An 11,699-nucleotide genomic window follows, 5' to 3' on the forward strand; every position below is an offset into this window, starting at 1 on the left:
GGCGAAAGAAAAAAAAATCCCCCATAATCAAAGAAGATAGAAAAGGCACAACTGGGCAGAAGATTTGTGTAAATGAGCAAGAAATGCATTCAGGCCGATGCAGTATCGGCAGGCGGAAAACGGGTGCCCATGACGGAGCGCCTGCTCTCCTAACGCACGCCGATCGAACTCTTACGGGGTGATACAAAATGCAAATCAGCTGCTACGGTGAAAAAGGAGGCGCTAGGGGAAATTGTGCGGCCCTAGCACCTTCCTTGGCAGCAGGCGCCCAGCAGAGGTGGCTGTCAGTGGGTTAGAAAAACGGAGACTGAGTTTTATGAGCGTCCCTTTTCCTAACCTGACCACCAACACTTTTTTTTTTCACCTGACTTCTTTTTTCAGTTCCTCTGACTTAATCTCACCACAATATTAAGTCAAAGGAACTACAGAAGCGCAGAATTTTCTGCTTTTTTTTTTTTTTTTGTCAGCTTCAGGGGCTTCTCAAAACTTAACGCCTGCTCTGGGGCAGGTGTTAATTTCTGAAAGTGAGAATGTGCACATCAAGCGCACATTTTTTTTTTTTTTTTTGCATTGGGGGAGGAATAGCCAATAGCGCTCATCAACATGAATTTACATGTGATGTGCGCTATTAGCTTTGCAGGGGATTGGATGCGCATTTTGGATGCGCTAATCCCCTTATTGAATAAGAGGTTGAGGACATGCGTCCAAAATGTGTGTCCAACCACGGGTTAACCAGTGCGCTCGGCTGAGTGCACTGTATTGCACCGACCCGTGTGGCCTACGGGGAAAGGGAATGAAGAGAGGGAGTGTGGCCAGTGCTGGGGTGTAAGAAAGGATATTATTACTATTATGATTATTTGTATTACATCCCAGATGTTTTCAGCGCTGTACAGAGATACATACAAAGTAACAATTAAAAGTGTACTACCAAATATAGGCCTAGATTTATCATTTTTCTATAAATTTTGCCCATGATAAAAAAAAAGGTTGATAGAGAGAGAAAGAGTGTTTATAAGGCTCACATATTAGTCATTTATTTATACCACTGTAGGAGGGGCAACTAGTAACTTGAAGTGAGGTTTTGGTGTGGTCTAGGGTTCGGGGGCAGTTTACATGCACAGTCAGAGGTACAAACAGCACAGTACACATCAGTGAAGATTTGATGTGATTTAGAAAGGTACACAAAGATGAGATTTGTACATTGTACTCTCGACCTAGCTTGATGCACTCTCTACCTAGAGGATTTGAAAAATGACCCTGATAGATAGAATACAAAAATGAGACAGTTCCTTCTCCTTGGAGCTTACAATCTATTGAAGACAGGCAGATGGGAGAGACTGACCAAAACAAATAAGAGGTTTTGAGTCAACAGGAAGGAAATGAGGGAGGGAGGGGGAAAAATATGCAGAGGGTAGATGGTGGGGAGTGGAATGAGAGAAGGTGGACACTTGGGAGAAGAGAGGAAGATGCTGAGGGGAGAGATTGCTACAATTTTCATCTGACCCTCTTAGTGATTTGAAATGTTCTATGTGACCTTTCTTATTAAAAAAAAAAAAAAAAAAAAGTCTGGAGACCTCTGACTTCTATTAACAAAAATCTGCCCTGCTGGGCCATTTTCAGAATTGTATGTTTCCTATCAGGGAACTCAGTGAGAAGGGAAAGACAACCTGAAACATGGAAACAAACTAGCTCACATAAAAAGAGGTGCAGGAGGGCTGAAAAAGCTAAGCAGTAAAGATCCCAGGGAGGAGCCAAGATGGACAAGTGCTAAATCCTTGGGCTCCACCCTTATCTTTGCTAGAAAAGGCCCCACAGCCAAGGTAGGAGACAGAGTGGAAGAAGGGTTGGGGTAAGTGGGAAAAAAAGGGGAGATGGTAGTTGAGGTTTGTTTTATTTGGCTCTATTTTTTGCATGCTTATGTGGGGTTAGTTCTTAGTAAAATAATGGGGGGGTTTGCATGTTTGGGAGCTGAAAAATACTTTTGTCTCCTGAGATCCTGTATGACTTTAATAGAAGTTGAGATAGAGCTTCTCATACTCATGTCAGTGATCCTCAATGGCCAGTGGCTTTCTAGCATGTTTATAGCCTAAGGATAGGAAGAAGCTATAAGTAATAAAGCTAGTGTATGTACTCTATGTATGGTCTTTTAAGCTGTCTTTGAAGCTTGGTTGGAGTTGACTACCCTTATTTTTTCCATTCCTATAAAATCAAATCTCTGAATACATCTGGTCTTAGGTAGCTAACTACTAAGCTTTATGGCTTGTGGGGGTTTAGATTTGGTCATTATTGCTTTGTTCCCTCAGTGTCTGAGGCTTTTTAGTTTAGTCTTAAACTGTTTTGAAAGCTTCATTTTAACTTATCCTATCCCTCCCTCCTTACTGGTCTCCAGATGTAGAAGGGAGCTGTGATCTGTTTACTCTCACTAAACAGCTTCAAATAACTCCCTTGATGAAACTTGATTTTTGCAACACAGCACCTGAGTCTCACTAACTAAGCTTGGAGGTGCTCCTTAACTTTCTGTGGTTACACAAGAATAACTGCTTAAGTCTGAGTATGGTATTTTAAAAAAAACCAACAAAAACCAGTGATGGTGGTATATCAATGGGCTAATGACTAGGATGGCCTATAAAACAAGTATAGTTCTAAGGTCTAAATCTAGGATGCTTTCATATTTCTAAATTTGAATAAATAGTACTTTACTAAATAAAAGGTCCCAATAGCAAATTCAAGGTACTCATTGTCTGGGGAAGGAATTCAGTAATTAGTGTGTAGTAACTACTTTTGAAAGAGGTAGTTGTGAGTGTGCCCTTTCCTTGTACATATGCTCTTGTATATTTATAACCTGTTTAAGATATAACTTGGATCTAGCAAAAGTGACACTTAACTCAGTCATTGCAAACTGCCCTGCCTCATGACTGTAGATATTGAGTAAAAGTCATAGCTAGCAGTTCAGGAGAGCCTTGCTAAACAGTGGCCCTGTTAACTAAGCAATCATTACTATCTGGTAATAGTAAATGGATTAACTGACACAAGTACTTAGTGCTGATTGCTAATAGACTTTTATCATTGTAACACTTAGGCTGTTACCTTATGTGTGTGTGTGACAAATACATACATCAGGTGAGTAACTTGCATCATACCTTGCATGAGTAACATACATCAGGTGAGTGTCTAACTTGCTGACCTAGTGCAATAAGCACATTTAGTCTATTGCTGCTTAGAAGGGACCATTGAGGTAGAAGATAGTATAGTACATTCTGGGATGTAGTGGAAATTTGAGCCAAAAGATTTTCTGAAAAGAATGAAGGTAATGTTTTGGCTTTTTTTTTCTTTGAAAGAAAAAAGCTTGAAAGAAAATGACTTCAGTAGCAGGTGCAGCTGAAACTGACCCACAACAGGTAGGTATGAAATGGCTTGCCTGAGCTTTAGCTTATGGATAGATTGTTAACTTTTTTTTTTTTTTCTCCCCCAATTTTGACTTGCCAGAATGTGGCGGTGAGGGTGGCTAACCTGCCGTTAGTGAGCTCTACCTGTGACATGGTTTCATCTGCTTACGTCAGCACAAAAGAGAACCATCCCTACCTGAAGTCTGTCTGTGAGGTGGCAGAGAAGGGAGTGAAGACAATCACTAACGTGGCCCTCACAAGTACAAAACCTATCATCCAAAAACTGGAGCCACAAAGTGAGTGACTTTCTACTTGCCTGAGTAGAGTTTTCCATCCCTTTTTAATAAGGGAAAGCAAATGGTGGAAACTTGTAGGAAATAGCCCCAATAGACTTGTGCATTGTCAGCCCAAATGTGTGTTGGCTTTAAGACTTGTTTGTGTTTTTTTTAATGTTAAATGGTCACTTAATGCATAGAATATGCATGTTTATCTGTCATGATGTATGTATCAAATGTTGTGCCACCAGAAAAACCTCTATGGCTCACTCTGTACATGAAGTGAACATTGTGTCTGAGGTTTTTTTTGGCCTACAAATCTCCTATCCCACTGGATTATCAGTTCATTAAACTATGGCACCATATCCTTCATAGGCCTATGCCTGGGAGTTTTCCCTTTCTCTACTTTGCTCAATAGCACCCTGCCTTGTGACCATGCATCACACCACCTTCCATACAGGGTCTGGTGACACAGCTGGGAAATTAACTCTATCTGGTCTGGAGGATGACCTCTTCAGCTATCAGGCCTCTAATTGCCATAGCTGACACTCTATACCCCTTGCAGCCATTGGACCAGAGTCCCTCCAGTGGTGCTGTCTGATTCAAATCTGCTTGCATAATGTCAGTACTAGAACCCAAAGTGTGCCAGCTGAACCATGCTGGCATCTTGATAAAAGGAAAAGATGGGGGGGGGGGTGGAAGGCCATAACTTAACACCAGGGTCTAAGTTTGGTCATTGTTCTATCAACCTATTTGACAGACTTTCATCTATTGTCATTAAGAACACTAACATACTGCGCATACCACACTTGTATCTGTCATCTTTCTATATCTTTGATCCAGTGAAGATCAGTCTAGTGCTTTTTTTTTTCATAGTTGCTCTTGCCAATAACTGTGCCTGCATAGGCCTGGATAAAATTGAAGAGAAGCTGCCTTTCCTCCAGCAACCAACTGATAAGGTGAAGTAGTTTTTTCTTTGGTTTTTTTAAGTATTTATTCTGAACTTTCAAGTCACTAGTAAAACATGTGAATATTCATACTACAAATGTTGAGAAACTGAAGCTCTAGAGCCATGGTAGGGTGTTCCTCAGGGTTACCACAACTGGAAAACATCAGTTACAAGAACCATTTATGGACCCTCACTTTATACAGCAGGAACTCTGATCAGAATGTTCTGTGCCTGGTAAATCAGCATTTTCCAGAATGCCTCTAGCTTGACCAGTGCAGTCCAAGCTTTCCACTCATGCATAAGGGAGGTTAAGTGACTAAGATAGGACCCATGAGGAGCAAGACAATCCACATTCAACTAAGGACATAGAGCAAGGAGGAGGATGGATAGAAAAAGGAGTTGCAGACTGCACCTATTCTAGAAAAGAGGAGTGAGCAGAGGGCATAGAGGCTTGGTATTCCTGACCTTGGACCAGATACTATTCTTCCCAGTCTTTGGGGAACTTGATGCAGGTGAGTGGCAGTCCTAAAATGACATGAGTACTAATGCTACATGTTTCTCTTCATGTAGCTTGTTGCTAATGCCACAGGCATGGTGGTTGGTGCAAAAGAAGCTGTAGCAGGCACTGTGATGGGTGCCAAGGACACAGTTGCCCATGCAATCACTGGAGTGGTGGACAAGGCCAAGGGAGCCGCACAGGAGAGCATGGAAATGACAAAAGCTGTTGTGACTGGGAGCATTAACTCTGTTCTGGGAAGCCCCATGGTGCAGGTGGTGAGCACTGGGGTGGATGCTGCACTGAGCAAGACGGAGGCCCTTGTGGATCAGTATCTCCCAGTGACTGAAGGGGAAGCAGGTAAAAAAAATTAAATATAAACACTCAAAAGACTGGTGTTTGGCTATTTATAGCTCACCTATAGTAACTAGGTTATGCTAGGCAGGTTACAATGAAGTCTTAAAACAAGAATAAAACAAAATAACACATGAACAGCTCCACCTAGATTCCTAGCCCTTAAGTTTTTCCTTTCCTCTTGTTTTGTTAGAATATAAAATATGTTGAACTGAGTATGGCCTAATGTTTACGAGGACAGCTTCTGGTTTTACCTCTAACCTTGATCACTTGGTGACATTCCGTCTGTAACACCCTAGTTCACTGTCCAGGCTGAACTGGTGCAGGGGACATGCAGTAAGTCCTCATTTCTTGAGTACCAGGGTGTGGCTTCTCAATTTGGGGGGAAGGAGGTTCACTTTCAGTCTCAGTGCTCATTGTCTGGCTCACATGGATGGTATCTTCAGGATAGAAACAGGCAGGACACTGGGATGGTGTCAAACTTCAAAGTCTCTTCAAAGGTCAGGAATCTTCACAAAACACAAATCCAGTTGTCTCTTGCTGTTCTGACCCAGTAATCCCTGAGTGGGGACATTCAAAACCTGGCTCCTAGTAAAAGGACCAGGTCTGTCTCTGAAACACTCCTGGGACCTTGATGGGGTAAAGTCCAAAAAATGCTAAAATACAATCAAACTGCTTCTCTGGGCAGATACAGAAGCCACCCTAGTTTCAGATGGGTGCAGGGCAAGTAATGCACCAGGACTTTCCCATGGGGGGGTACCATCCTGAAAGTGGATCAAACCTTTTTCTTCCAAAATGGCATCCTCCCCTCCCCCCCCCCCCCCCCCCCCCCCCCCCTCCCCTCTCCAGAAGGTCTAGCCAGGGATCACAGCCAAAACATTCCTTTCAATTTCTGCTTGGCTCAAACACCCTCTGCTTTCTGCATGTGTTCAACTGAAATAGAACTGATAGTTGCTTTCTTCCATTGCCTAGCCAAAGAAGTTACCAGAGCTGGAACTGAGAAGCCAAGCTATTATGCTAGACTGGGATCTCTGTCTTCCAAGGTTCGCAAGCAAGCCTATGAGCAGGCCTTGATCAGAGTGAAAGATGCTAAACGCAGGAGCCAGGAGGCCATCTCTCAGCTCCATCACACCATTGATCTGGTGAGAAATATTGAAATAAGTTGGCTTCCAGTGAGCTGTTTGGAAAGCACTTGCTGGACAAGAGCCTGCATTAAAATGCTAGCGATGGTAAATACCTGCAGTCTATCTGGCACTGCTTCAATCCAATACAGGGAAGGCTAGACACTACTCACTTTAAGTGATGGCCTCATCACTTAAAGTGAGTAGTGGTTGGTGGGTAGGAACAGTATCTGGTAACCTGCCAGGTCATGGCTTAACTGGTGGGGAGTGGTTAAGGCTTTCTCTAGCTGGAGAAGAAAAGGCCAATGCAGCCATTGGTAATGCACATACCTTTACATACTTATACAAATGTGTTTAGCTTTTGATCTGTACAAAGCCCATTTTCTAATAGTAGCACGGTCTCTCCTGATTTCAGATGGAGTATGCCCAAAAGAATCTGTCTAGTGCCAACCAGAAACTGCAGGATGCCCAGGAGAGATTGTACCAGTCTTGGGTAGCATGGAAGAGAAACATGGGACAGCAGGATGGAGAGGAAGCTCCCAGCAGAGAGGTAAATGGCTTTTGGGTGGCTTAATATTTCCAGGCATTCAGTCTGCATAAACTTCTAACACTGGCAACTGAGTCTGGATGTATCTTCTGACATGCCTTGATCATTGAAATTCTTGGCCAGTCTGAATCTCCTTTCTGTAGAGTGCTGTGTATACAAAGGCTGTAAGTGTCACTGACAAATATAAACAGCTATCCTGAGAGGCTGGAATGCTTTCTAGCCACAAGCAAGTGTATATACAGCATCTCTTGAATTGCCCCTTCTGTGGCATGGCTGGTCTAGTGTCACTCTGAACTATGCCCAGCAAGTCCTTGCCTACACCACAAATCACCACTCCTTCAGAGCCTGGCCAGTGTGCACCCAAGTCAAACCACTAAGTACTGCTGTTGCTTGAGACCTGAGCCATGCTGTGCATGGCAGTTAACAGCATAGCTGCTGAGCCACTGGGCAAGCCCCTCCAGCTAGTCTATGGTTTTTTTTATATTAAAAAAAAAACAAAACCCTGGAATGGGCTCCCTACAGGATTCCCTCTAGGAATGCCTCACAGCTACTCCAAACAATGCTGAACTGCTTCAGTTCCTTGGCAATTGGTTAAACAGACATCCCAATGGGATGTGTCTGAGGAAGCACTAGATCTACTATGGTGTCTACAGACACATCTGACTAGTGACTAGTAAGATCTCCTTACAAATTGCATTGTCAAAATATGACCATGCAGATTTATTGTATTCAATAGCCTAAGGCCTTTGAGAGAGGAACAAAATAGAATATTGGCAGAAATGCTGTGTGCCTTAAAATGTATAGCTAACTTTTTTATCCTGTGAGCTGAGCTTAAATTAGTTGGTTATAGTAATTATGATTCTAAAGTTGGTGGTGGTTTTTGTTTTTATTAGCACATTGAATCACGTGCCTTAGCTATTGCCCAGCACCTGTCTCGCCAGCTTCAGACAAACTGCTTTGCACTGGTATCAAGCATCCAAGGTTTGCCCCAAAACATCCAGAACCAAGCCCACCATGTTAGCTGCCTGGCTGGAGACATCTACCAGAACTTCCACTCTGTTGGCTCCATCAGAGACCTGTCTGATCAGCTCCTCAGCACCAGCAAAGAACAGCTGAAGAAAATGAAGGAATCCATGGATGAGGTGATGGCTTATCTTGCTAACACCACACCACTCAACTGGTTGGTAGGTCCTGTGTACCCACAGCTGAAGCAAGAACAAGCCAGCCAACAAGTCTGAACACAGCTGCTAAACTAAACCTGTCTAGCATCACTAACATTTCTGTTCTGCTAAAGTACAGAAATGGGAGACTTGCTGTCAGACATTACTAGGTGTGATTGTTATGTAGAATGTCAGCTTGGAAGGATTGACATCTTGGTGGGATATATGGTATACTGGTTATATAACTGCTGGGGACATGTGGATATTAAAGGTGTTTCCAAAAGGAACAACAAAATGGCAGATGGCTATTGGCTCATTTAATACTCTGATCTTACAATAAGATAGGGTGCCTTTAACTCTAGTTCGAGGTCTATCACTTTAGCAGCTGTTAAGTGGGGAACACAAGGTTCAGCTTGTGAAACTGATTTATCTTAAGCAACTTCTAGACTGCTTTCCCAGCATAGCCCACTGAATGCAAATCAGGATTCTGCCAGGCTTAAATAGCTGACATTTTGCATGCTAATCAGTTTGCAGATGTCTTGTTAAGTAGCCCTGCTTCATGAAGTATTATCACATGTAACCCTGGTTTCCAAATGGAACTGTAAATAGGTCTACAGTGTTACTGGACTTACCTGAAGTGCCTTTTGCTAAAATCTTGTAAAGTGACATGCTTGTTTTGTACTGGTAGAATGTATAGTATTAGCAATAAATGTTTTGGCAACAATGCTTGTGCATCATGAAGTTATTTAATGCTGACAAATCTCCATATTGGAGGAAATGCATATTGAAAGTGGTAGATGACTGGCATGGCCAACCATCAGAAGTGCTGAGAACCAAATTACCAGAGATGTAAGCATTACTTTTATAAGTTAGGGGGGGACTGTCATGGATGGGTGTTCACTCAGTCTATACCCACAAGGCAATATTCCTGTTTGTAGAGCTTAAACTAGCAAGCAGCCTCCACCCTCGACTGTAATCAGCTCTAGGTCTGTACAGTGCTTTGGCTATTGCCTCCAGGCCACCTCTCTGGACTGAAGCATTTTCATAAAACCGGTCAATAGATGCCACCTAGACTGTTCTATCAATCTGGAGAGCTCTTCACTAAACTCTGAAGGTTTGTCTTCATAAATATATGATAGCATCTAAGCCCAAAGAGTAATTCAAGATGGGTTTTTTGGGAATCATTGCAGACTATGACTGTGAAGGTGTCGGTATTTGCCATCCAAAGCAAGCTGATGCTACATCTGACTCGATTCAAGTCATATCAAGTTTTTATAAAAGAATGACTTTTGCCTAGTATGGTCTCAAAGCAGGTTAATGCTGCTGTAACTTTAAATGTGGAATCAGGGGTCACTTCAGTAGCAATACTATCCAAAACTACTCTAAATTTATCTAGAGGTGTAATGATACCTTGCTTCAGATTTTGGTGCATGGCTTCTGCCAGACTTATTCACCCCCAGCAGCTGGATGTACAGGAGCCATTTGGGAGGATTACATTCTCTTGATGTATAGGAGAAGTTGGGTGAGTTGCAGGGGATTGAGATTTGTATCTAATTCTGCTTTAAACTTGGAGCCAGTGCAGCTGATAGGACTAATTTTGTAGTCAGCTTCTCTGGGGCCACTACAAAAATCTTGGCAGCCTTGCTCTAAGGCAATTTCAGGCTGTAGTGAGAACTACAATAGTAAATGCAATTTATCAACCATTTATGAATCTGAAGATACATGGAGGCCTCTACTACCGTTGTGGGATTCTATGATGTTATAGAACTTAACCCTAGGCTACATACAGATGCCTTTAGGATTTGAGGGGGTTCCTCACTAGGAAGGAAGAGACTGTAGGCAATGGCCTCAACAGGTCCATTGACAACCTACATGGATTTTGGTAAGGTCTCATATTTCAGCAAACCTGAATATTAGATATTATCCTTCAGTGAGAGACTGAAGAGACTTAACAAAGGATCAAACAGGACAGAGCCCTACAGTATTAAACAAATGAGATCCATAGGAGTAGACTGTTGGCCCACAACAGACTTTTTTCTGTGGGTAGAAAAGATTCAACTAATGTCCAAATACACCAACTATAACAGTTGAAGGAAGGGTGTGTTAGTGGGTCAGACCAAGGGTCCATCAAGCCCAGCATCCTGTTTCCAACAGTGGCCAAACCTGGCAAGTACCCAAATAGCAGGTAATGGACTTCTCCAATCCTTTTTTAAACAGCTAGCACTAACAACATCCTCTGGCAACAAATTCCAGAGTTTAATTGTGCATTGAGTGAAATAACTTTCTCCGATTTAGTTTTAAATGTGCCCCATGCTAACTTCAGGGAGTGCCCCCCTACTCTTTCTATTATCCGAAAGAGTAAATAACAGATTCACATCTACCCATTCTAGATCTCTCAATTTTAAACATCTCTATCATATCCCCCCTCAGCCATCTCTTCTCCAAGCTGAAAAGTCCTAACCTCTTTAGTCTCTCCTCATAGGGGAGCCGTTCCATTCCCCTTATTTTGGTAGCCCTTCTCTGTACCTTCTCCATTGCAATTATATCTTTTTGAGATGCAGCAACCAGAATTGTACACAGTATTCAAGGTGCAGTCTCACCATGGAGTGATAGAGGCATTATGACAAGGTCTGCTTGTGATTTATCTACTCTGAACAATTTTGTGTCATCTGCAGATATGATTATCTCACTCATCTTATTTCTTTCCAGATCATTTATAAATATATTGAAAAGTAAGGGTCCCAATACAGATCGCTGAGAATTGTCCATTTAATCCTGCTGTTTCCTGTCTTTTAGCCAGTTTGCAAGCCACAAAAGGACATCACCACCTATCCCATGACTTTTTACTTTTCCTAGAAGCCTCTCATGAGGAACTTTGTCAAATGCCTTCTGAAAATCCAAGTATACTACATCTACCAGTTCACATTTATCCACATGTTTAACTCCTTCAAAAAAGTGAAACAGATTTGTGAGGCAAGACTTGCCCTGGGTAAAGCCATGCTGACTTTGTTCCATTAAACCATGTCTTTCTATATGTTCTGTGACTTTGTTTAGAACACTTTCCACTATTTTTCCTGCCACTGAAGTTGGGCTAACTGGTCTGTAGTTTCCCAGATCGCCCCTGAAGCCCTTTTTAAATATGGGGGTTACATTTGCTATCCTCCAGTCTTCAGGTACAATGGATGATTTTAATGATAGGTTACAAATTTTTACTAATAGGTCTGCTCAAGTAACCACTTAGCATCTTTATGCACAAGGTGCATTTTTATCTTAAATCATATACACACAATTGTGTGCATGGCTTAATTCCTGCTTTAGTGTATACAGATGGGCACCTATATGCTTGCAATTAGCTGGTAACTAAAGTATCTTGACAACTTCAAGTGTTATGTAACTTACACTAGTATCTCT

The 11,699-nt window shown here is 42.2% G+C and overlaps 1 protein-coding gene across 1 annotated transcript; it reads left to right on the plus strand.

The window, feature by feature from the left end:
• Positions 1–1,822: 1,822 nt before the first annotated feature.
• Positions 1,823–9,014, plus strand: LOC115095325 (perilipin-2-like). Its single transcript, XM_029608849.1, has 8 exons — positions 1,823–1,849; positions 3,339–3,398; positions 3,487–3,682; positions 4,538–4,620; positions 5,181–5,466; positions 6,433–6,602; positions 6,997–7,131; positions 8,022–9,014. The coding sequence occupies exons 2-8, from the start codon at positions 3,357–3,359 to the stop codon at positions 8,364–8,366; spliced, it is 1,257 nt and encodes a 418-aa protein (XP_029464709.1). The 5' UTR covers positions 1,823–1,849; positions 3,339–3,356; the 3' UTR covers positions 8,367–9,014.
• Positions 9,015–11,699: the final 2,685 nt, after the last annotated feature.

Source organism: Rhinatrema bivittatum, chromosome 1 (genome assembly GCF_901001135.1).
Source record: "Rhinatrema bivittatum chromosome 1, aRhiBiv1.1, whole genome shotgun sequence".
In the NCBI taxonomy this organism is placed as follows: domain Eukaryota; kingdom Metazoa; phylum Chordata; class Amphibia; order Gymnophiona; family Rhinatrematidae; genus Rhinatrema; species Rhinatrema bivittatum.